Source organism: Leptomonas pyrrhocoris, assembly GCF_001293395.1.
Source record: "Leptomonas pyrrhocoris isolate H10 chromosome Unknown, whole genome shotgun sequence".
Taxonomy (NCBI): domain Eukaryota; phylum Euglenozoa; class Kinetoplastea; order Trypanosomatida; family Trypanosomatidae; genus Leptomonas; species Leptomonas pyrrhocoris.
Window position 1 is genome coordinate 485,876 of NW_015438364.1, and position 25,677 is coordinate 511,552.

A 25,677-nucleotide genomic window follows, 5' to 3' on the forward strand; every position below is an offset into this window, starting at 1 on the left:
AGGTAAGTGTGTGCCGTGAATAACGGCATTGACGGCGCATCGCCCACGCTTTGCGCCGTACATAACTGGGAGGCAGCAGCACAACTATGCTAGGGAGGTTAACAATATATATATATATATGCATTGCTCCTGCTTTTTCTCCCCTCCTGCTTCCTTGCGCAGCGTTGCCAACACACGTTACGTACGGTGCCGCAACACAGTAACACTTCTGCTTTTTAACAGTAATACTACTACTAATAATGAAACAGAGCTTTGCGTACTTGTGTAGGTGACGGTTCTTCTCACTATTCGAACACACTGATGACGAGAATGCGCCGATCATCTAGGGGGCGAGTTACGCATGCGGGGCACCACCACTTCGTTTCGTCGCACTACGAGCTTATACGTACGCGGAAGCTCGACGCCGCAGCGCCTGCCTTTTCCTTTCTTCCTTTCTTTCACCTTCATTTCTCTCCCTCCCTCTCCCTCTCTTTCATTCCTTCCTTTTTTTTTTGTATTTCTACGCTCTGCGCGTGTCGCCTTGCCGACAATACGTGCGAAAGGATTTCACTTTCTAATAACACCCTTTTCATTACGCACGAGAATTTATTATTCCCCCAATCTTATCAACTGAAGTTGCTGCGTCGCTCTATCTCCCGACAAGCACGCTTATTCATCGCCTCTTGCGAATCACCGTTTACTTCTTCTTCTTTGCTCACGGTGAAAACAAACACACGTGAATTGGCACAGCTTTTGGAAAAAACAAAATCTATCTCTCTTCTTCTTTCCCGTTTCCTCTGTGCATCTCTCCAAACATTATTATCACTACGACTGTTTTTATTCTTTCTCTCCCGCTTTCCTTCTTTGTCAACAACACCAAAAAGCTGCAATATTATTTTTCTTTTTATCACGTTAAACTCCATACCCAGAAATTATTATCTCCTCCTATACAATTGTCTTTCTTCCTTTATATATTTGTACACCGCGCGAATCAACGAATCACTCTACTTTTGTTTTCCGGAACATCAAAACCCAACAACACCACTATTCGTTGTTCTCCGCGGAACAAAAGAGGCGTGACAAGACAAAACATCATCAACAGCAAGAAGCGCCATCGCCATGGCGGAGCAGCAGGCTGAATGGACGCAAGCGGCGTCCGACTTGATGGCCCGCACCGTTGCCCTCGCTCGCAAGAAGTCCAGCGGCTACCTCGACCCTGCCCACCTCGCCTACTCGATGTTTGAAGACGACAACAGCCTCGCCTCACGCGTGCTGCGCAAGCTGAAGGCCGCGGACGTCAAGGAGGCACTCGAGGCCCGTGTGGACGCGATTCCCACGCAGACGCCCGCGCCGACGCAGCCGCGACCGAACTCGGACATGATGCGCGTGCTGAACACCGCCGAGCAGGAACGCGTGGCCCTCGGTGATACCCTAATGGCGGCCGACCACTTCTTACTCTCCCTGCATGAGTCGAAGGAGGTGGGCAAAATCCTCGACGCCGCCGGCGCGGATAAGAAGGCGATTCGCAAGATGCTGCTGGAGATGCGCAAGGGTAAGAAGATCACCGCGGACTTCCAGGACGACAACTACGAGTCGCTGAACAAGTACGCCGTGGATATGTGCAAGCAGGCTGAAGAAGGCAAGCTGGACCCGGTGATTGGCCGGGCTGAAGAGATTCTGCGCACGATTCGTGTGCTGTCGCGCCGGACGAAGAACAACCCTGTGTTGATTGGTGAGCCGGGCGTGGGCAAGACGGCCATTGTGGAGGGCATTGCGCAGCAGGTGGTGCGCGGCGACGTGCCCGACACCCTCGCCGGCATTCGCATCTTCTCTCTCGACATGGGTGCGCTGATCGCCGGGGCGAAGTACCGGGGCGAGTTTGAGGAGCGCCTAAAGGCCGTCCTGAACGAGGTGAAGGAGAGCGACAGCAAGATCATCCTCTTCATCGACGAGATACATCTCGTGCTCGGCGCGGGCAAAGGTGACGGCGCGATGGATGCGGCAAACTTGCTGAAGCCGCTGTTGGCGCGGGGGGAGCTCCGCACCATCGGCGCGACGACGCTCGAGGAGTACCGCCAGTACGTCGAGAAGGACGCCGCCTTTGAGCGCCGCTTCATGCCAGTCTACGTCAACGAGCCGACCGTGGAGGAGTGCACGAGCATTCTGCGGGGGCTGAAGGATCGCTACGAGCAGCACCACGGTGTGCAGATCACGGACAAGGCCGTCGTCGTCGCGGCGCAGCTGGCCAACCGGTACATCACCAGCCGCTTCTTACCAGATAAGGCGATCGATTTGATTGACGAGGCGTGCGCAAACGTGCGTGTGACGTTGTCGTCGCGCCCGGCCGAGATCGACGCGCTCGAGCGCCGTCGGCAGCAGCTCGAGATTGAGGAGAAGGCGCTGCAGCGGGACAAGGACGCGGCGGCGAAGTCGCGGTTGAAGGAGGTGAAGGCGGAGATTCAGAAAATAACTGAGGACCTCGGCCCGCTCGTCGACAAGTACGACCAGGAGCGTGGCCGCCTCGAAGAGCTGCAGACCACTCAGGCGAAGCTGGACGAGAAGAAGGTGAAGTTGGAACGGGCGGAACGGATGCGAGACATGGAAACCGCCGCGGACTTGAAGTACAACGTCATCCCGATCATCCAAGACCGCATCCGCTCGCTAAAGGAGGAGATCGAGAAGCAGAAGGCAACAATGCTGCAGGCGACGGTGACGGAGCTGGACATCGCCGCCGTCGTCTCGCGCTGGACCGGCATTCCGGTGACGAAGCTGAGTCAAACCGACCGTGAGCGTCTTCTGCACCTCGCGGACCACCTGCACCTACGCGTGAAGGGGCAAGACGAGGCTGTGAACCGTGTGGCGGAGGCGATCTTGCGCTCGCGTGCGGGTCTCTCCCGGCCTGACCGGCCCACCGGCTCCTTCCTCTTCCTCGGCCCCACCGGTGTGGGGAAGACGGAGCTGGCGAAGGCGGTTGCCTCGGAGCTCTTCGACGACCACAAGTACATGGTGCGGCTTGACATGAGTGAGTACATGGAGCAGCACTCGGTGGCTCGTCTCATTGGTGCCCCGCCGGGCTACATCGGCCACGACGAAGGCGGCCAGCTGACGGAGCCGGTGCGCCGTCGCCCGCACACCGTCGTGCTGCTGGACGAGGTGGAGAAGGCGCACCCGAACGTGTTCAACGTCCTCCTGCAGGTGCTGGACGACGGCCGCCTGACGGACTCGCACGGCCGCACGGTGGACTTCTGCAACACGATCATCATCATGACCTCCAACCTGGGGGCGCAGTTCCTGCACAACATGGGCGCCTCTCCAAAGGCGTACGATGCGGCGCAGCAGCAGGTGATGGGCGAGGTGCGCAAGTTTTTCCGCCCCGAGTTCATCAACCGACTCGACGACATCATCCTCTTCCGCTCGCTGACGCAAGAGGAGATGGCCGGCATCATTGAGCTGATCATCGAGGAGCTCAACGGACGCCTGAAGGACCAGCTCATCAGCGTTACCTTGACGGACGAGGCGAAGTATTTCATTCTGCAAGCAGCCTTCGACGCGGAGATGGGCGCGCGCCCGCTGCGGCGCTGGGTGGAGAAGAACATCACGACGGAGCTGAGCCGTATGATTATCGCGCAGGAGCTGCCGCAGAACAGCACGGTGAAGCTGACGTTGAACAGCACGCAGACAAAGTTGGTCTTTTCAGTGAAGCGGGCTGCCTCGGGGCCGTGAACCGCGGCGGGCGGAGGTGAAGACAGCGAGGACAACGCCGATGGCGAAGACGCCATGACGACGATCGGCAATAACGGGCACCACTTGAATGGAGGTCGAAATAGCAAAAAACAGAGAGGAGAGCGCTAAAGGAAGAGGAAAAAAATGGCTCGTGGACGCGTGCGTACTTGAGCTTATATATATTTTTCTAGCGCTTTGTGTAAGTGGCGCCTCCTGCAGTGTAACGCTTAGGTTTGAGTATTGGCATGATGAGTGGTGTGAACCATGAACTTGTGGGGGTGTGGGAGAGTCTTTCCATCTGCCTTTGAAAATACGAATACCTTCAGCGTTTCTTTGTTGGCGTAGCGCAGCTGCATGTTTCTTTCCCTCTCAGTTTCTTTCCACTTCGTACGTTCATGTTTGTCCTGTTTTTTTTTTTTCATTGTGTCATCCACCGGTGCTGCCCCTTCCACAAGTGTTCTTCTACCCCCTCCCATACCTTTTAATCTGCGCATCTTCAAAATGTAGTTCATCCGTCGCTCCTGAGAAGCTTCCCATGCACGCGATGGTACCCGGAAATGAAAAGAATGTGGAACTCGTGTTTCGTTTCCGCGTTCATGTGTGTATGCGTTGATATTACCGTCTTTTTTCCTCTTACTTTTTTGCTCCTCTACACACACGAACGATTGGCAGCTTAGCAAGACAACTGTGCGAAGCCGCATACACGCACACTCTATATCTATTTACTTTGTTATTATTATTATTAGTTTTTTTTTTTGCTTTACAGTTTCCTCGCTTGCTGCGCGTTCTCGTGCGAGAAGCCTCTTTGAAGCTTGTGTTTTTCCTTTTTTCTTTTCTTACTCTGTGATCAGCCAAAACTGTGCGGCTTTTTAAGGAATCCCCCTCCCTCTATTTCCCTTTCTTGTCGATCGTATGGATCTTGAACGACGGCGTCTGTTGTGGGTGCTTTTCTCCCTTATTAGTGTTTCTTTTCATCGCTGCGTAGCATTCGAGTGGAATTCGTAAACAGCGTCGAGTCATCTCGTTTATGTGTGAGAAAGAAAAAGAAAATACATCCGGTGACGACGTACATGATGTACCACCAACCACAGCGAAAAGGAAGCATGCGTTTTTTCTTCAAACTTGCGAAGCGTCGTCAAGGTGTTCTGCGTCTCGGTGTCAGCCGAAGCGCTATGGAAAAGTACGCATTCGGCCTAGTGTAACGAAGGTAAGGGCCTTCTTGCACTTCAACAGGAAATAGAACAATTGAAGGAGTGGAGTGTTTACGATGATTTAGCTTCACCATTTCACTCGCTTCGGGGACGCGCTTCCTGTTGTATTATTCAGATGCATCAATTCGTGAGCTGGCTCTCTGCAATGACGGTTTTAGCACTCCTTGACGTACATTCACGCATGCAGTGCTGCACGCACACCGGAGAAAAAGAAGATTATTAACAGCCTTTGAACCTCCATCTCCCTTCTCTTTCCTTGCCGGATTCGTAGTCGCAGGTTGACACACACACACACACACATATATATATATATATATATATATATAATATATATATATATATATATATATATATAAACATTGGCTTGGATGTGCATTTCCCTGCACACACGAGAAGCCAAAAAAAAAAGGATGAGATCCAGAAAAGAAAAGGTCTCAGCCAACTGGTTCGATATTAACAATGAGGCAGAGAGTACCTTATGAAGAAAAGAAAACCAAAACAGCGAAGTGTGCTAAGAAAAAAAAAAGGGAAAGAAACTCGAAGAGAGAGAGAGAGGCGCTACAAAGGACAAAAATAGTGAATGTCGGAGTCACACCGTGTCGGAAACGAAGTGCGTCATCAGCACACAAAACCAAAAGAAAATTGAAAAGATAAAAACTATCAGCTACAAGAAAGAGCGGTTAGGACAGAAAGATATGTGTTTATCGATAACATACAAAACGCTGAACAAAAAGGTGAGTTTTTTACGTGTGTGTGTGTGTGTCTGTGTGTGTGCCAACGTACCTCATCCGCTAACACTGAATCTTGTGTTGGTTCTCTGCTGCACGACGATAAGAAAAAACAGAAAAAGAGCACAAAGCATCCATGTAATATCCGCATCACTAACAGTGAACATAAAAGTGCGTTCGCTCGAGAGATGCGGGTCAGTGACGAGGAGCCTCGTCGCGTCAGCGAGGCGCGCAACACGGAAGCTGCTCCAACAAAGAAAGAGAGAGAGAGAGAGAGGTATTTTTTGTTTTTTCGAAAAGGAACAGAAAAGAAAGAACAACGCGCTTCACATACGTCACAAGAGAGGTGGGGAAAAGTCAAAATTCATACGCACACACGATCGCAAGAAAACAGAGGTACATTAAAGCTCTGCTACACTAAAAACAGAACAAAGACAGAAGAATGAGACGCACCAACAGACAAACAGAGAAACAGAAGGGGGAGAAAAGAAATGAAGAACGCGAGCGCACGCTGAGGAGAATGGGAAAACTTCTATACAAAAAGTAAGGTTGAGGCGTGCATGGGATGCACAGTACAGCATAATAATAATACGACCAACAATAATAATAATAATAATATTGAGAAACAGAAAATGGGGTACTCTTCTGGAGGTTAAGGTAATTTGGATACTTGCGATTGAACTTTTTTTATGCTTTCATAGGACAACTGTGAGCGCCTAAATTGTCGGGCCAACTCTTAGTAGATTATTACGCTTTTTTTCATTTTTCGGCGGCTATTTGTCCAACGCCCTCACAAACGCACACGGCCACCGCCTGTACGACGAGTGTGTTTCGCCGTTGCCTAGCAGGCGGAAACGGAGGATGACATGCTATACGGGTTGTGGCGGTACTTGAGCGGCGAGAGCAGAGACGGCAGCGAGCGAATCTCGTCTGCGGCGACCGCCGGCGACACCGGCGCGGAGCCGGAGTCCAAACTCAGGCACGCTGACAGCGCCGAGCGCGCTGTCGTCTGCGCCGCGCCAGCGCAGGCGGTGTCGTTGATGCGTCGACGACGGGCCGCCGCGAGGGCCACAGAGCGCGGGTTGGGGATGGCCACGCCGCCATGCGAGACGCCGCTGCCGTCCCCGCTGTTCTCCGAGGAAGACCGCATGGAGTTCGGCTCAGCGGGGGTGGCGATCTGCAGAAGCGCATGACTCCCACCACGCTGCAGCAGCGGCTGAGACGTGGCTACGGCCCTTGCGTAGCCCAGGTCCATCGCTGGTCGCTGCTGCTGCTGCTGACCATCCACCCGCGAGCCGGCAACGCAGCCGTTGCACAGGCTCGTGGCGCCAAAAGGGTGGGCCGCGTGAACCGCCAGCGGCGGCGTCAGCGGCGAGCAGAGTGGGACGACGGCCCTGCGCACTGACGCATTGGAGTCGGGCAGCGTGCATTGACGGCCGCTGCGCACCATCACAGCGTTGTTGCCGGGCCACAGCAGCACGGAAGGCGGGAGGTACGTGGCGGCGGTAGTCGTGGTGTTGGCGACGGCGCGGCCGGGCTGGAAGTCGAATAGCTCCGTCGAGGCAACACCGCCGGTCACGACGAAAGTGGCACTGCGGCTGCTGGTGGTGTTGTAGTCGCTGCCGCTCGACGTCGACTTCGGCGAGCGCCGCATTGCGTCGAAGGCGGCGGCCGCCTCCTCGGAGCCGTCCGCCGTCTCGTGGAAGCACCGACGCGGCGGGTACTGTTGGGGAGAGACGGGCTGCGTGTAGCGCTGCGGACGTGCACGGTCGTGCCGTGCCTGGTCCTCTGCCAGCTTGATCATAATCGGGATGCCGTTGCAGGAGGGGAAGGGCCGCGTGTTGTGCATCGCCGTCGCCGCCCGCTCCGCCGCACCCTCCTCCGTGTAGATCACAAACGCGATCAGCCGCTCCAGCGCGGCGTCCTCCACGAGGGCCGTGTCCTTGTGCAGCGTCACCTGGCGCACGCAGCCGAACTGCCCAAAGAGCGCCTCGAGCGCCTCGACGCTGCAGTCCAGCGGGATGTTGCGCACAAAGAGCTTCATGATCTTCTTGCGGGCTTCGCCGACGGGCGCGCCATCGTGCCGCTTCGCCCACTGCACCAAGATAGCCTTGGACCGGACCGGGTGGTTGTGCAGCGCCTGCATCGCCACTCGCGCCTCCTCGTGGGTGCTCATGCGGACGAACGCCGTGCCGAGGCTCTGGCCCGTGTGGATGTCCCGCATCACCGCAGACGAGAGGATCGTGCCGTACGCGCGGAAGAGCTTGTCCAGCTCCGCCTGGTCCACATCCGCGTCGAGGTTGCGAATGAATAGATTGCTGTTCAGCCGGTTGTGCTCGTCCACGTCGCGCTGCCGGCCTGCGGCGGTACTTGTCGGCGTGGACGACGGCGGCGTAGTCGGCGACACGCGCAGGGCGCGGCGGGCGTTGCGCGAGGTCTTTTTATCTGCCTCGATGAAACAGGACGTGGCCTCGCCGATGGTCGCGCTGTCGGCAACGTCGATCTTTTTCGTGATGGCAGTTAGCTCCGAAACCGTGATGGGCCTGTTCACGCTTTGAGGGGTGGCGGTCACGTTTGCCTCGGCTGGGGTGGTGGCTTCCATAATCACGTCCGGCTGCAGGGCAGCAGGCCGCATGAATGTGCTGCGCAACATCGTGTGCACCTTCTCGGCGGCGTTAACGGCGTTGCGCGCGCTCATCATTTGCTCTTATATCTATATATCGGCCTGTACTGTCGATGTCGTTATATAAAGCTTTTGCTGTATCGTACCCGTACAAGCGCACCAATCGAAAAAAAACCAGCTCTCTGAAATTCAGAAAACTAAAAACCGGTATTTTTTTCTTCAACAGAGAGAGAGAGAAGAAAAAAAAAGGTTTGCTCGCAAAAACAAGTGTGTGTAGTTCCGCTTCAAAGACAAACGTACACCTTAAAAAGAGAGGGAAAGACGGTCCGCCGAGCAACCGTAACAACAGCGTTATTCTTCTTCTTTGGTAGGGGAAGGGAGAGGTAAGAGAGAGCGAGAGAGTATTCGTCGTGGACGGTGGAACCGCTGAACACGGGAGAGCCGCGACAGATCGAAAAAAAAAGGAAATAAAACAACGGATGGAAAACGGCGGAATGAAGAATCAAAAAAAAATCGCGTGTGTGTATATAAACATATAACTATATATATATATATATGTTATTCAGCGTAGGAGGAAAAAAAGAAAATGGGAAAATGGGAGAAGTTTGGAGAGGTCGGGAAAGGAGGGGGAGGGAGGGAGAGAGGGAGGGCGCAGACGTCGACACACGAAATGCGTTGATCCAGCAATAAAAAAAAAACCACAAAGAGCAAGGGGAAAACGCTGTTCACAAACAAACGAAAAAGAAAGGAACGTGGGAGAGATGAGTTATGGTCGCCAGTAAATACCTGAATGATGAACAAAAGAGACAGAGGAAACGAAAGGGGAAAATCAAATCCAATTCCACGCGGGGGAAGAGAAGAGAAATAGAAACTCGAAAAAAAAAACAGAAAGTGGAAACAAAAAAAAATTGGCCAAAGTCAACGAACAGGAAAGGGCGGAAAATCTTGTCGTGAAAGCTATTCAGAAAAGAAGAGCACAAACCACGAAAGAAAAGTTGCACGTACACAGGACGGGGACAAAAGCAATGAGTGGTTATTAGCGCCGCCCGCTGGAGCAGAGAGGCACGGGAACAGAAACCTATTTTTGTTGAAAGAAGAAGAAGAAAAAAAAATCAAAGAGTGCCTTTTGAAAAGGATTAAGCAACACAGAAAAAAAAAGGCGACGATTTAATCTCTTCCAATGCTTGAGGGTCTAACTTGTCGATCTTCGGTTTTTGATCTGTTCTCGCCCAATCGCAGTACGGAGCGGCGCGGCTGCGAAGCGGGGTCTCAGGGAAGATGAGAATCAGCGGATGGAGAATAAAGCAAAAAGGGAAAGGTGAGCACAAGATGAGAAACAGAGGAAAAAAAGCACTGATTTCTCGTACTGTTTCTTGCAATTGTAGACGTTATCGCAACCAGAAAGGCAAGAAAAAGAGAAACAAGAGAGAGAACAACAATAACTTTGTTGTGGGGTTGCAAAGAATAGAAAAAAGAAAACGAGCTCCTTTGTCGATGCAATCGTTTTAATCCTTGTCAGTTAAGCAAATAAATACTCATATATATATGTGCGCTAAGGATGAAAGAATCAGGTTTGGAGAATAGAAACGGAGACAGAGAAGAAAAATAAGAAGAAGAAAAAGTGAAAAAGCGCGATGGTTGCGTTATGCGAGGCAGTAGGCTGTGGATCGGACAGTAGAAACGGGGTTTTGCCGCTTTTTTTTTTTCTTTAAGAAACGCAACAGGCTCTGGGTAAAAGGAAAATGGGAAAGCAGAGGTGGCTTCGGCAACGTTTGCGAAATTATAGATCTCTTTGTGTGTATGTGTGTGTGTGTGTATGGGCGTGCAGGTGAAGTCAAGGTGGAAAATGGAGGAAAGAAATAATAATAAAGAGGAGGAAATAGAAGTTTCGTGCGCCGAGGAGAAACACGTAGCCTTATCGAGCGCGCATCCCACAGTGAAAGGTCTCGACGCACATTCAGCGTCGGGTGGGAAAGCCGTTCGGCTTTGTCATGTAGTATCAATAGTACAACACAGAAAAGAAGAAAAGGCTGTGCACCGCGGCTGGAAGCTGTGTCTACGCAGTCCTTCCAACCGTATCTCACCCTACGGACATCATTATATCGGCGTTGTCCTCCACATAAAAAAAAAGATGTTGGCCCGCATGCGAGCTAACAGCTACATATAGCTTGTCTTTCATTGGTGGTGGTGTTGCTGCTGTTTTTTTTTGTTTTTTGCTTTTTTAGGTGACGTCAAAACTGTGAGCAAGTCATCTAAAAGAAGATTGAGTACACGAATACATATGCCTTGCTCGTTGGAACGTAAACACATACACTCACATACAGAATAAATGTTCGAAGCGCAAACAAGATGAAAGGTCATGCGTCAGCTAAGTCGACTTTCAATCATCTACAGAAAGAAAGAAAAAGTAACAGGAATAGTAAAAACGAAATCCTCGCCGTACACACACACACACACACACAAACAGTTCACTCGCTGGTTTCTTTTCGACATGTACTCTCGCCTCGTTTTCTGTCGCCAACTTTGATTGCCATTTGTGGGCTTTTCTCTTTTCTTTCCCTCCTTGAAACGAAGTCGAAGAACGATTTCAATGGAGACGACAGCAGTGTTCAACAAGAACCAAAACAGAAAACAGAAAAAAAAGGTGTTAAAGAGAAACATCGAAAGAAACGAAAGGGAGCAGAGAGCGGGAAAAAAAAAGAAAACCCCCACCACTTAACTCCCGTTTCGCTCCGAGAAGAAAACAACTATATACGAGCTAATATGAAGGCAAATCGAGACACACCGAAGAGGAAAAGAAAAAAGGGAGATACCCAATAAGATAACACTTAACAGAAAGAAAACACGTCTTTATTAAAGACATCGAAGAGAGAGAGATAGAGATATAAGAATGAAACGACAGTTGCTGATGTTTGACAACACAGATACAAGCCCAGACTCGCGAAAGCCGTTAAAAAAAAACTTCTTTTCAAAACAATAACAGTAACCGAAGAAAGAGAAAACGAAAGAGGCCTACAAGCAATCGGACTTTGTTCGTGCGCAGTGCGTTACCCTTTGTGGGGGCTCTGTTCCGCTGGGAAGGAAGAAAAGGTGAGGCATCTTCATTTCGTCCGCTGGACGCGGCTCCGCCACCGTTCACTTCGTTGTTGTTTTTACCAAAAATACACAAAAAAAGGCCGAGTGGAACGCGAGCAGGCAACGGAACTACCAAAAAGGATGCGGCCGATATGCAGAGGTGAGAATGCACCTCTGCCGCAAGCAGTTAAACCGGAAGGACATGAGAGATATAAAAAAAAAGAAAAGGGGAAGCAACGGAGGGATAAAAAGCTTTCTTCTCCTATTATTCTTTTCTTTTTTTTTGGGGGGGGGGGGCATCTAAGAATTCGCTCCAGCGACGCCAAGGAAGAAAGAAATGTGGCGATGCTTGTCGTTGAGCTCGAATGAATAAATGGAGAAGGAAACGAACATGCTGAGCAGTGCATAAACAATTAAAACACCCAACTCCGTAAAACAGAAAAGGATGCAACAGAACCACTTCCCTCACACGATGGAGGTTTACCAAAAAGAAAAGAAAAAAACATTTGTTGTTCAAAAGCCACATTACCATAAGCGTACACAAATAAATACCAAAAAAAAAACGAATGGACACATTGGACTGTAAATGAGGAAATGAAGAAGAAGAAGAAAGGGAGAGAGAACAGGCAAAATGAATAAATAAATAAGAGAGAAGAAAGATAAGGACACAACGGTGACCGAATTCGTTAACCGGCAGCAACGGCAAGCGCATCGAAGCACTCGCCAGAAAAGCAAAGTAAGAAGAGAAAAAAAAAACAAGAGCAAACAAAAGTGACTGCATTCCCTGTCATAGAAAAACGGCAGATGAGACAAGCGAAGAAGGTTGAAAAAAGGGAAAAAAGGAATGAAGTGTGGTTGGCTTCCTTTACTTTTTAGGAAGAGGAGGAGGAGGAAAGTCAAATATACGAAAAGAACGTATTCTCTTTATGTAGCGCACAGTGCCGCAAGAAGTGTGATTTCACACTCTTCACTTCATTCATGACAGTTTTCTTTTTCTTTTTTTGGCTGTTGAAGACGCACATGCATAACGCGCATTTGTACAGCGGAGTACCGCGTCAACGGTGCATGTTCAGATGCTAGAGATACGTTGTTGTCCACATATGAGTTGAGGTGTCTGGGGAACGAAGAAAAGAAAACATTTGTAGAAAAAAAAGGCAGCAAAGCTGAAATGTGCGAGGAAGGGATTGCAGGTGGTAATGGAGAGCGACCTGTGATCACGGCGCGAGCAGCGCAGCCAACACACACAAGAACAAAAAGGCCAAAAAATTCCGAGAGTAGCCCATTGGCTCTCGCTCCGTTTGATAGCATATACGAGTTGAATTCCCAATGAAGCCAAATGCAACGCTGCACAGTAAAAGAAAAAAAAGGACGCTTTGAGGAAAAGAATAAGAAGGATAGGAAGTCAAGAGTCGAAGTGATTGCACAGCATTTAGGGAAATACATAACTAGCGAGTACCTGACATCAATGTCCCCATCAAGGCTACTCATTGTTTCTTCACTATCTAGTATCTGCCCCAATTCCGTTCTTCTTCACCTGTCGTGTTTGTCGTCGGACTTTTTCTCAGAAAGTATCGCATTATGAAGTGCAAGGAAAACAAAACTCATGGATCTTTTTAAGGATCCCATGGGTCCCTGTCGTGGGAGGGACCGGGGGTGGGCGGGTGGATTTCAGCGAAAAACCGGAGTTTCTCTCGATGCTGAAAACAACTGTGCCAGGCAAACCAGAATACGGAAGAACCAGGATTCAGGAGGTAATAGAAAAGGAGAAGATAGTTTAGAGCATTACCCTAAATGACCGAGATCCGCCAATCTCTCCGCTGCCAATCACATTCAACTCATTTTTTCCGTCCCTTCCATTCCCCTCGCAGGCTCACAAAAAAAGGTTTTGAAAGAGATCTTGCGGATGAAAAAGTAAAAACGAGAAATGGTACAAAGGCGGCTTATAATAATAATAATAAAAACAGTAAAAAAAAATGTTTACATTGGAGGACAGAATTTTCCTCGTTTGCGTTCGTGCTCAATGAAAAGTCCGGAGAAACAACAAAAGAAAAAAAAAGGTGCACGCAACGGCGCTTAGAGAAGCATGAGCATTTCATCCAAAGCACGTGAAGAAGGGAGGAGCTACGCCGAGGTTGAAGTCGCCCCACCCTCGGGGTCTTCTTTTCGCTGTTTGCTATTATGATGTGTGTGTGTGGAAAACGTAGTAGTACTCCTCTCCCTCTGATCCACTGAACAGAAACATATATAAATATAAATAGTAAAGAACGTCTGCGGCCTTTGTATGAAAGGTGTAACAGGAAAAAAAAGCATACACTCGGCTTCATACAACAACAAAACAGGAAGAAGAGAATAACGAAGGCGAGATGAAAGAAATATTGTTGCTGTTGTTTTAGTGTATTTCTTTTATATACTTCTCTCTTTTCCTCTCTCTCTCTCTCCCTTCACCTCACTCGATGAGATATACGTGAATGCGAGAGAAAACAAACCAAAAAAAAACTAACACGATAACGCTATAGAATCGACATTACCATAAAACGGAAACGCACGTCGATGAGCACACAGACTCGCGGATACTAGAAATGCAAACATATCCCTTTTTGACAACGGCGTCCACACATATACATATACATATCACATTCACACACGTATATGTTGTACCGCACTCGACGTATGAAAAAGAAAGAACGGGGGAAAGCGTGTTACTACAGAGAATGGAAAAAGAAAAGGAGAAGAGCGCAATTGCAGAATGAATGAAAAACATAACAAGGGGATGAAGAGAGAGGGCATCAAAAGCGGCCGTGTCAGAGGGCTCAACAGAGCGGGCTTTCGCCATCCCGCGCGAGCCGCAGACGTGACGCGCACACACACGCAGGGAAAAAAAAAACTGGAAGGAAAAGCTTCAGTAAAGTGCAGCGGTATGGAGAAGCCGAGGGCCGACGAGAGGAAAAAGAGCAAAGAAACCATCGAAAAGCCGCAAAGCTTCTACACAACAGATAGAAAGAGAAAGTGAAACAGGCGGTTTAGGAGGAATCAACAGTACAACTTGGGACTCTCTGCGCAGTACGGATTGTTGTAATAGCGCTTCCCCGTCGACCTCGACGGACTGCTCGCCGCGGTGCCGCTGCCGTTCGAACGCGGTGCCGTGTCAGGGGAGAAATAGTACTGCACGGTAGCTCCCCTCTCTCCGCTTGGATCGCTGTTGTTGCTGCTGCGGATGCCGCCGGTTGTGGCAGACGGCACAGTGGTAGACATCGGAGGCACGTTCGTGGTGCCGTTCCTCGCAGGCGGTGCGTTGTGGATGCTGTTGCTGTAATTCATGTAGTTGTAATAGCAGTTGCTGCTGGGGCCGGACGCGCTGTACTGCGGCTGGCTAAGCCCGTTTCCGGACGACACTCCGGACATCAGCGGCGTGCTGGTTTTGTACTCCCTACGACTGTGGCTGCTGTTGCTGCCGCTACCGCGAGTGCCCGGCGTGGAAAGCTGCTGCTCGCTCCCCGGCAGTGACCCGTGCACGCTCACGTTGGCACTGCCGTCGTTCGCGCTGCGCCGCGACTGCGCGGAGGCACCACGCCAACCCGCTGAGACGGACCGCACCGCACCGCCGCCGCCGCTGCCGCTGTCGTACCCGCTCTCCGCCGTGCTGATCGCTGTCGACTTGGAGGAGTGGGAGCCGCGATCGGTAACGAAGCCCGTCAGACTCGCATCGAACGAGTTGGCCGCCTGATGGAGCGAGTACGTGGAGCTGCCGTGGCCACTGCACCCGCCGGAGGGGAAGGCGTTCACACGGATTAGAGAGTCCACTCCGCCGACATCCTCGTAGTCGCACGGGCCGCCGCGCTGGGAGAGTTGGGCGCAGGAGGTCCCGCGCTGCGAAGCCACGTCAACGGCAGCAGAACTGCAACTCCAGTTCCGGTTATTGGGGTGAGTAGGAGTAGTGGCAGCAGTTGTAGGAACGCTGTTGCTGTTCACGTACGACTGAGGGCCGCACAGGCCGTAGTCGTCCGTGGTCAGCACCCCCGTAGCCCCACCGGGCTGCGCGTACGTCGACACGTACTCTACCGAGGGCACCTGATACGCCGAGGGATAGGCGGCTGACGGCATCGCTGCGTCACAGAGCTGCGACCGGGGTGCAGGAACGTACTTCACCTGCGGGCCCTGCGCGCCATACCCGAAGAAGCCATTTGTGCTGCTGTTGCCCTCATTTCCGGCTCCCCAAAAGACAGCAGGGGAGTTGGTGGGCGTCTGCGAGTTCATAGCAGCGCCCGACGTGCCGGCCATCGGGGAGTTGGCCACTGACGTCGTCGTGCCGTCCGAATTCCGGTAGAAGCGACGGCGTTGGCCGTTCTCTGCCAGCTTGATCATAATCGGGATGCCGTTGCAGGAGGGGAAGGGCCGCGTGTTGTGCATCGCCGTCGCCGCCCGCTCCGCCGCACCCTCCTCCGTGTAGATCACAAACGCGATCAGCCGCTCCAGCGCGGCGTCCTCCACGAGGGCCGTGTCCTTGTGCAGCGTCACCTGGCGCACGCAGCCGAACTGCCCAAAGAGCGCCTCGAGCGCCTCGACGCTGCAGTCCAGCGGGATGTTGCGCACAAAGAGCTTCATGATCTTCTTGCGGGCTTCGCCGATTGGGGTGTCGTCGTGCTGCTTGCGCGCCCACTGCACCACCAGCGGCTTCGACTCCGTAATGAAAAGCTGATTCGTGCGGTCGCTAAACGCGGTAAGGGCGCGTCGTGCCTCCGTGTGCGTCGCAAACCGGACGAACGCCGTGCCGAGGCTCTGGCCCGTGTGGATCTCCCGCATCACCGCACAGCTGACCACCGAGCCGTACCCGTCGAACAGCTCGTGCAGGTGGTCCTCGGTCATGTTATTGCCGATGTTGTACACAATCAGGTTGGTGCGGCTCGGCTCGACGGGGGTCATGGGGGCGCTCACCTGCGCCGACACCACCAACCCTGCAGCTCCGCCTGTGAGCGAGCTGGAGGGGCGGCCATTAAAAGGTGTTGACGGGGCATCTGGTGCGTCGTGCGCGAACAGATTTGGATTCATCATGGGCGGCTTCCCTGTCTGCCGGCTCTTCGTGGCCAAGGTGGGCGTGGGGGCCGAGAGCGGCAGGTGGGTGGCATCGACACTGCCGGTGGTGGCAGTGGTGTTCGTCGCCACCAAACCATCTGCAAAGCCACCGTCTTGTGCCGACACCCGCACCACTGCTGCTGCAGTTGCGGCCGCGGTGAAGTTGTCGGCAGTGGCACGGCCAGACGTCGACGTCGACGAAAGGGCCGTGTTGCCCATCACGTTGTTGGGAGAGTTTTCGCTGACGAGGAAGGTGCGGCGAACTCCGTTGGGTCGCTGCTGCTGTTGCCCGTAACTGTGGGGACTTCGGCATTCCGTCTGCTCTGGAATAGGAAGGATCGTCGGCAGAGAGAGGGCGTCGTCGATGGTCGGGCCAGTGTGCTGCGGTGCCGAGGTGGTGCTGGTGCTTTTGCTCTCCGTTGCAGGTCCATGCAACGCCGACGTCATCGCGCTCTTCTTTGGAGAGGCGGGTGGGAGCACCGGAGTTGCGGTGGTGCGGGCAGCGAGGTCATCCGCAGCCCCGACGGGCTTTGGGGCCTCGGAGGGTGAAGGCTTGGATGGCATTTGAATACTGCGGCCCAACGACGATGGGGTGTGTGCTGACACGCTTGCCGGGTTCACCTTTTCGGTGTTGGTGTTGCACGTGTTCGTGTTCGTGTACGTGCGTGTGTGTGTATGTGGTGGTGCACAGGAAACACGAAAAGCGAAAGAAATGTGTTCCGTTCGGTGATGCAGTGTGAGAAACGAATGCGGCTTTCGCAGAGCAGCGCCGCGGTTGTCGGCTTCACCGTCAGACAGTAGGACGCGCTGGATTGGAAGAGAGGAAGCGGGGGAGTGGGAAAACACGGGAGAGAAAGAGAAAAAAAAACGTAAAAGAAAAGAAAGGGAAAAGAAAAGCGACTGCGCTGCCGGCTAAGCAGCAGAGAAGACACACACACAAAACCAAACAAAGCAAAGAAGAAAAAGACGTTAGACGCGTAGAGCGAAGATGGTGGGAGATGGTGGAGACGCATGTTGTGTACCGCAGCAGATGACTTCAACGGCGGGCAAAAGCACGCGGAATGCCCTTACATAAACGACGAGACTCCGAAGAGAGCAGCGGTAGCTCAAGGTGAGAGACGTATGAGCCAGGAATCACTTTACTCGCGCACGTGTTCTCACAGCGGCTATGTGCTTCAGCTTCCTTTACTCTTCCTTTGAGCGTTTGCTCATAGAAGGGAAAGGGCGCTTGCTGCATGTTTCGAAGACGACGCCTGCACAACAAGGGGGAGGGGGAGCGGGGCTGGGCCATGCAGCTCAGCAGCTTTCTTTGGTGTTTGTATTCGATTACTTTTGTTTCGGCATTTAAAAGGAAAACTAGTCGTTAAGCGCTCACATAGCAAAGAAAAAAAAAAAGAAACACAAACACAAAGAACAGAAAGATGGAAAATGGAAATCACTTGAAATTTAAAGGAGGTCGCAGAGCGCATTCCTGGCAAGAACAGAAAGGAATCGAAAAACGGAAAGAGACAGACGTATGAAAGAAAGCGAGCGCTTGATGAGGTGGGGGCACGCCACGCGACAACGAAGCGTGCTCCGTATGTGCTTGAGGAGATTCTTAAAGCATCCAATACAAGGGGGAAAAAAAACGCCAATTTCTCCCCGTAAGGATGAAGATGGGTTCATCAAGAGCTTGCGAAAACAAACTACATGTATTTGCTTACAGCGAAAGAAGAAAACAGACAAATGAGCTCACAGCAATTTTGTTATTGCCATGCAAGCGAGTCAGAATTTAAAAAGAAAAAGAGCGGCCGATGACGTTCAACGAGAAGCGCGGTTGGGGCTCCTATGAACAAGCACTGGCAAGCACACACACACACACACAACGTAGCAACGAGGAATGTCGCGCGAACAAGTTAAATGAACAGAAGATTTCCAGCAAGTGATTGACTCCGCTGGTTTCTTTTTGGGGTGTTTTTTTTGTTTTTTGAGAGGAAAAAAAAAGCTAACACCTGTTTTTTCTTCTTTTTTGAAGATGCTCTTCCCTTCGGAAACAATGAGAAGAGAGAGAAGCCAATTGAGCCCGGTGCTGTACGCCCGATAGAACGGAAACAGACTAACAGCAAAAGAAGAAAGAAAACAAGGAGCGGTGTATTTGCGTAGAAAAACGAAAAAGGCAAAGACAAAAAAAAAAGGAGAGAACAAATGACGACCAACAGGGCTGAAAGAAGGCAGCAAAGGTGGATTTCTCTTCTTCTTTTTCTCTCGACTGCCTCCAGTTTCTCGTACGCGATGAATGAAAGGAGGAAGAAACGGGAATAGCAACCGTAGCACGTTCGCACAAGGCAAGTCGACCTTGTTCTTATTGAAGGAATGAAACAGAATGAATGAAGGGAAGATCCCACATGTTACCAAAGCGAAAAGAAAGAAAGAAGAAAAGTATTTATAAAAAGAGCGATAGCGCAACGGCACGCTTTGAACGCGTTCAGACGCGCGTACCGAGAAAGAAAGTGGTCAACAAAAAAATGAAGACAGCCGTGATTCAACTAAATCACCGCGCACAGATACTTCAGTGGAGAAAGACCAGAGAGACGGTATATATTATCGGGATAATGTGGACTCTACCTGGTTTGAGTCTCAACCCGGTTTTGTGGTTGTTTTTGGGTGTGCTATCGTGCTCTTTATCCCTTTTTTTTGTTCAGTTACGTCATCCTTCATGCTCAGGAAAAAGTGGGGGAGGAGGAGAGATGGGGGACCGATACAGAAAAAAAAAAGCAGAAAAGGTGATGGCTGGTTTTGGGGAGCGCTGCAATGCTCCTCAACACCGCAAATGTCCGTCTTCGGGGATGTCAGCAACAACGACACACATAGATATATATATTCGTTTATAGGAAGAGACAAATTCGAAGTGAAGTAGGCTCAAAAGTATGCTATACAAAAATGTGACATACAAATAAAAAGGACTTAAGAACACAATAGAGAAAAAAAAATTAGTAATAATAATAACATGGTGAGCTCCAAATTTTCCACCAAGCATCGACATCCAAACGTGGTCAACGAGCAACCTCTGAAAGCATTTATCGTAATGTTTATAAAACCGGGAAAAGGGGAAAAAACAAAAAAAAGAGCAAAAAAAATGTGGCGCTTTTTTTCTTCCTCTTTTCCTCGCTTACATTAGAATGAGAGATCACGAATGGAGATGTGCCTTGCCGATGTTGGGGTTATTCTTTTTTTATCGTTTTACATGGTGGGCAGAAGAAAGAAACAAAAAGAAAAAAATTCGCGTTGAGTTACTTCGTTTTATCTCCTTCGAATGTTTTCTTTTTTTCCTTTCCTTTCATTTTAATTCGTAGTCAGAATGGGCGTTCCACGTTAGCAAATAACTTTGTTTTTGTTCTTCCGGGCAAATGGAAAAACAGAGGAAACGACGAAGTACAGAAATGTGGAAAAGACGGAAGGAAGAGACGAGACGTGGCTTCTTATTCTTTTTTTATGATCCGGAAGAAGAAGGAAAAGAAAAAGGGAGTCGCTTTCTCTTTATGTTTTTTGATTGTTTGAATAATTGGAGAACGAAAAAGAAAATGGAAAAGAAGAGAAAAGAGAAAATCGGTGGTGAGCCTTACGGTGGCATACAGAAGTCAGAAGAGGGAGAATGATACCAAACAAGCACAGAAGAAGAAAAAAAAGGGTTTATTCAGTTACGACAGAAAGAACAAAAATAATTTAAAAAGGAACAGGAAGAGCGTTTAAAGCAGCAAAACATAAAAAGAAAAGTACTTCGTTCGCATACACTTATTCCTAATCGGTTTTAGATGTGTTTTTTCTTTAAGGAATGTGATTTTAACGGAACAGAAGGGAGGAGGGAGAAACCAAAAAATAATAATATGTATCGCCGAAAGCGGCACCGGCACACAGCGAAAACGTCAACATCGTCGGATGTTATGGATTACGCGAAGTTATTGGTTTGGAGTTTTTTCTTTAGAAAAGGAAAAGGGAAAACAAAATGAGCGGTATTCTGCAGGATGCCCACAGAGTCCTGTATAAAGAATACAAAAACATGAGAAATGGAAGAAGAGGTCCAAAAAAAGGGGAAAAAAGAGAAACGGTCAGCACCGAATAAGGATTTCTTTCCTCCTCACCGGATATAGTCACATTTGATCGCCATTTCTTTTTTTATCAAAGGCGCTCGAGAGAAATGTGTGGTGAGGGACACGAAGGTGAAGCAGACAGAAAAAAAAAGACTTCGGCGGGAAACAAACACGTATGAAGCCCAAAAAAAAAAAAACAAGAAAAAGAATGTTGTTATAGCGCCTTTAAGAACATAAGCTTATAAGAGAGAGAGAAGATTTCGTTAGTTCCGTCGGTCGCCAAATTCTCTGCTCCATGCTTGAGGCAATAAAGAGCAGGCTGGCAATCACAGAAATCAGGAGAGACGAGCGCATTAACTGAATAGTTAGCGATGTGTATGTGCTTGTGAACTTGGATCGATTGAGCAGCTTTTGCGGGTCAGCTTACGAGCTCGAGAACTTCTCGCTTCACTTCATACGACAATGACTTGCACGAGACAATAAACAGTTATATATCAAAAACGCCGCACCTCCGCACCTTTTTTGGTTGTGTTGGATGCTTTTTCAAATAATACAAAAAAAATGTTCTATAGAGAAAAAAGGGAGTGAAACATCCAGATACATTAGCGACAAACACACGAACAATAATAATAAAACACTTGAATTGTCTCTCTCTCTCCCCAAAAGTTAAAAATAGAAACCTCACCTCTGTGTGATGAGGTATGTTCATGAACACCTCAAGGCCACTGAGCACGCATCTGTCGTTTTTATATATTTCGTGTGGGTCAATGATTTCTTTTTTTATATACAGTTACAATTACGTATCGCTTGCATGCTGAGTCCTCCTCCCCATCCCCACACACACACACTCCTCCAAATCACCGTTTCGCTTCGAAAGTCACCTCTGGATGGAGTCAGCAACGCGCACAGACGCTTCAATGCATATGGGCGCAAAGACCTAAGCTATTGTTTATACTGGCACCATCATGAATTTCTTATTATTAGCATCATTTTTCTCCTTCCTTCATTACGGTTGACACGCATTAGAGAAAGAAAAAAAAATAATGGAAGCAACGAAGAAAAAAAGCGCAAATCATAGAAATGAAAATGTCCTATAGAACTAAAAAAAAAATGAGAAAAGCCTGTTGTATTGCATGTATGATCGTCATGGAATGCGCCTCAAACACGCAATACAACATGTTTGTTTTTCTTTTCTTTTTCTGTTTTCCTTTTCTTGTTGAGATGAAAGCAGGTATAGTTATAACGCACGACACGATTACAATAAGAATGAGAAAGGTGTGCAGTGACCGCACAGACAGAGACACACAGAGAAAAACGCATATGTATATATATGCAGAGAAAACAGAAACAAAACATCAGAGCGACGGTTCTTTCCTTCTCTCTTTTTACATTTTTCCCCCCTTTACGAACGCCAAGGACACTTTTCTTCCTTTTTTGCTGATGTTGATGTAAGCATTAAAGCTAAAAAGAAATAGAAATCGAATACGCTGTTTACGTGTTGATGTCCAACACAACGTGGAGTGCGTTTTTTTTTTCCTTCCTCAACGTACGTCCCCACACACACTCACACACACACACACACACATTCACGGACACACGCACACGTTCAAAACATGAAAGCAAACCAAGGGAAAGGGGGGAGGGAAGGGCGATGCATGACGAAGCCACTGCCCACCCTCCCACAGAGGCAAACAACAAATGGGAAAAGCAATAATAATAATAACAATAATAATAATAATAGAGAAGGAAGAGCCTTTTTTTGTTTTTGCCTTTGCTGCTGTGCCCCTCCGCGCCGATACACGAGAGCACTGCTGGACGGCATCTGCGCATCTCCATTAAAAAAAAAAAATGAAAATGAGCAATGAAAACAGCGACAATAATTTAGCAGAAAAGAAATAAAAAATATATTACGATTGTGTGGGAAAAGAAACATAACAAAAAAATGGAATGAGAAGACAAGAAATGAAAACAGAAACGAGATTGAGAGGCATTCGTCTGCCGTAAACAACGTCATATATTTTTATTTCGGTTGTTCTTGTAGTTAGAAGGAGAGAGGGAGAGAGAGCTTTCTCGCAGAGGGACGCCTCGCTGCGTTGAACTCTCTCGTAGCGTACATGCACGACGGGTTAGTGCTTCCCGGCCTGAAACCGCGAGATAGCAGCGGCCTCCGAGCCCGTCTCGGATACCTCGTCCTCCTCAATGCCCAAATGCACCGCCGTCACCGGCATGTCGTTCGTTGCCGTCATGGACGACGCCGACGTTAGCGAGTTGTTGCCGTCATTCATGCCCAGCGAGTCGTAGTTAAACAGCGGGTGCTCCTCCTCGCCGTCCTCAACCACCACACCACTGGCGCCGGTCGACACACCCAACGACACCGCCGCTAGCGGCACCACCGTGCGGGGCGGGTCATAGGCCGGTCGCAGCGTGTTGGTCGGCACGGCCATGCCCCCGTCCATCGGCGTCACAATCGCCGACGACCCGGCTGTCGCCACGAAGTTCGTGTTGCTGGCCGTGCTGCTGAGCTGCGGCGACACGAAGTGGGTGGATGTGATGTCGGGGTGCGAGGGCTGCGGCAGCTGCTGCGTGGCGGGCGAGCGCTCGCTGGCGTTCGAGATGGGTGCGCTGCTCATCCTCGCAAAGGGGGCATTCGTGGGTGTCACCATCATCGGGAGGGATGCCGCGGCACCCGACGCCTCCGCGAAGCTCGGCAGTGACGAGCGCCTTTGCATAGGCGCCTGCTGCGGCTGTTGCGGCTGCTGCGGCTGCACCATGAACTGCTGCGGATACTGTGGCTGTTGCGGTGGCTGCTGCGACGCGAGAAGCTGCTGCGGCGTGAAAGACGGGTAGTAGTTGGGCATGATGATGTTCTGCTGCATGGGTGTCACGGGGTTGCCCTGCGCGTCCACAAACATCGGCGGCACCGTCATGGATGGGAAGTACGGCTGGCCTTGCGGCTGCAAGCTGGCCGCCCCCGGAGTTGCGTTGGCGGTCGTAGTGGCCTGCTTCGGAGCGTAGTACGTGGGCATCTGCGCCGCCTGCACGGGGGCCGAGAAGGCCTGAATACCGGACGGCGTCTGCACAAAGTAGGTGCCGGCGGCCGGCGGTGTGAGCATGCGAGGCCCAGTCGGCGCTGAGTTCGTTATGGGCGCGTTTACGTACACGTAGGTGGTGTTGCCATTCGCATCGGTGGTGGCCTGCAGCATCGGCGTGGTCGCAGCGGCGGCGGTGGCGGTGCTGGCGTTGGAGGGGCCGTTCTGCACGACCGAGAAAGACATCCCTGGCGCGAGATTCGCCGGCATCATGGACGCCCCAAGCAGCTGCGCCGTGCCGGGGTCGAGCGACATCTGCGCGGGCGAGATGTTCGCCGAGACCGGTGTGGACATCGACAGCGCCGCCGGCTGCCCATTGGCCGCGATCATAATCGGCTGCCCCGGTGCAATAGAGCTGAGGACGCCACCGTCCGTCTTCTGCTTGCGGCCGAGGCGATCGCGGTTGTCCTCCGCCAGCTTCACCATGAGCGGGATGCCCTCGCAGCTGGGAAAGGGGCACGTGTTGTGCAGCGCACTCACCGCCCGCTCCGCCGCACCGTCTTCCTGGAAGAGGATAAAGGCAATGTTGCGCATCTGCCCTGCCTGCGCGTCGGCTGGCGCGTCACGCGGCACGGCAGGTGCGGTGTCGCTGTGCAGCGTCACGTTGTTGATGGATCCGAACTGGGAGAATACCTGGCGCAGGTGGCGCGCCGTGACCGTTAAAGGGATGTTGCGCACAAACAGTTTGTGGATCTTGCGCCGCGCGTCGCCGCAGGGGGTGCCGTCGTGCTCCTTCTTGGCCCACTGAATGGAGATGGGCCGGCCGTAGAGCTCTGTTCCGTCCAGGCCGGCCATCGCCGCGCGGGCCTCGTCGTGGGTGCGGTAGCGCACAAAGGCGGTGCCCAAGCTCTCCCCGGTGTGGATGTCGCGCATCAAGGCGAAGGACATGATCGTGCCGTAGCGCTCGAACATCGTCTTCAGATCCTTCTCCTTCACGGCGGAGGCCAGCTTGCGCACAAAAAGATTGGTCTGGCTGCGCGGACCGTTCGGGTCGAGCACGATGGCCTCGTAGGACGGTGGGGCCGCAGAGGCGGTTGTCGTGGCCGGCGCCATTCCCGGGGCGGCCCGCAAGCCAGCCGCGGTGGAGCCGTCCGCCATCATCTGCATGCCCTCAAAGGTCATGCCAGGCGGCAGCGTCGGTGCTGCGGCGCCCGTGAGGGACACTTGTGTAGGGGACGAGGTGACGAAGAACATGTTGGTTGCCGTCGGTGTTCTCTCGAGCTGCGCACGTGCCAGAGTGCACGAGGAAATACGTCTATGATGAACTAATCGTTTTCTTCTTAATGACTCCGTTTATCGTTTAAAGTGAGCCGGCAATTGAAGTAAATAACAGCTGGGAAAAGAAAGAAAAAGAAGAGAGAAAGCGAGAAAGAGAGAACTCAAATTACAAAGGAATTCTTTTAAAAGAAAAAGAGGGAAAAAACGACAAGATAAAACAAAAGGCTTTAAAACAAAGAAAGGAAAGAAAAAAAAAGCACTCACGCACGTGAAAAGATAGTCGCTGAAGGAGATCAAAAAAAGAAAAATATAGATAACGCGAGTCTCCCTTTTTCTCTCTCAGTGGGTAGGTGTGTGTCTCAGGGGTGACTTCGAGTTATGCGTAAGATGAAGTTATCAACAGCACGAATGTTTATTGCTTACCTTCTCCGAATTCTCATTTGCCCTTTCAGTTTCCTAACGGCGATAACGTTAGAGTAGTTCCTCAACGACTGGAGAGCGTGTCAACGATTCCGGTGCCTCCACCTTTTGATGGTACTACACGTAACAGCAGATGTGATGAACAGCAAGTAGTCCAACGCGGCCAGATGAGCAGGAGAGAAAAACAAAAAGGGGGCGGAAGATATCAAAAAGAGCGCGTGGAGATTTTTGGTTTGTTATCTGGAAAACGGGGAGGAGAAAGAGCACTCAGTAGAAGACGGTGGCAGAGAAAATGAAGAAAGCGTTGTTGCTTTCCTTTTTCCAAACAGACTTTTTGGGGGTTCTTTTTCGTTTCCTTCGTTATGTAGTGGTGCGGAGAAGCACACAGGCACACACACACACACGCACTCAGGGGAGGAAGAGAAAAGGACCTCCGCGTCTTTACTTGACGAAGTTCGTGGCCACGCACGAAGT

The 25,677-nt window shown here is 50.8% G+C and overlaps 4 protein-coding genes across 5 annotated transcripts; 1 reads left to right on the top strand and 3 right to left on the bottom strand.

The window, feature by feature from the left end:
* Positions 1 to 540: 540 nt before the first annotated feature.
* On the top strand, positions 541 to 3,702 carry ABB37_04708 (ATP-dependent Clp protease subunit; the record flags this gene model as incomplete). Of its 2 annotated transcripts, none has more annotated exons than XM_015802485.1 (1): positions 541 to 3,702. In XM_015802485.1, exon 1 carries the CDS (start codon positions 1,099 to 1,101, stop codon positions 3,700 to 3,702), a length of 2,604 nt encoding a protein of 867 aa, XP_015658929.1. In that variant the 5' UTR covers positions 541 to 1,098. The 2 variants fall into 2 exon arrangements, with proteins under 2 accessions (XP_015658929.1, XP_015658930.1); XM_015802486.1 differs by having other exon boundaries at positions 862 to 3,702.
* A 2,780-nt stretch (positions 3,703 to 6,482) lies between these two features.
* On the bottom strand, positions 6,483 to 8,342 carry ABB37_04709 (putative RNA binding protein; the record flags this gene model as incomplete). Its single annotated transcript, XM_015802487.1, has 1 exon — positions 6,483 to 8,342. The coding sequence occupies one exon, from the start codon at positions 8,340 to 8,342 to the stop codon at positions 6,483 to 6,485; it is 1,860 nt and encodes a 619-aa protein (XP_015658931.1).
* Positions 8,343 to 14,369: 6,027 nt separating this feature from the next.
* Positions 14,370 to 16,973, bottom strand: ABB37_04710 (putative RNA binding protein; the record flags this gene model as incomplete). The annotated part of the gene is made up of 1 exon (XM_015802488.1): positions 14,370 to 16,973. The coding sequence occupies one exon, from the start codon at positions 16,971 to 16,973 to the stop codon at positions 14,370 to 14,372; it is 2,604 nt and encodes an 867-aa protein (XP_015658932.1).
* A 5,629-nt stretch (positions 16,974 to 22,602) lies between these two features.
* On the bottom strand, positions 22,603 to 23,895 carry ABB37_04711 (hypothetical protein; the record flags this gene model as incomplete). Its single annotated transcript, XM_015802489.1, has 1 exon — positions 22,603 to 23,895. The coding sequence occupies one exon, from the start codon at positions 23,893 to 23,895 to the stop codon at positions 22,603 to 22,605; it is 1,293 nt and encodes a 430-aa protein (XP_015658933.1).
* Between the last annotated feature and the right edge of the window lie 1,782 nt (positions 23,896 to 25,677).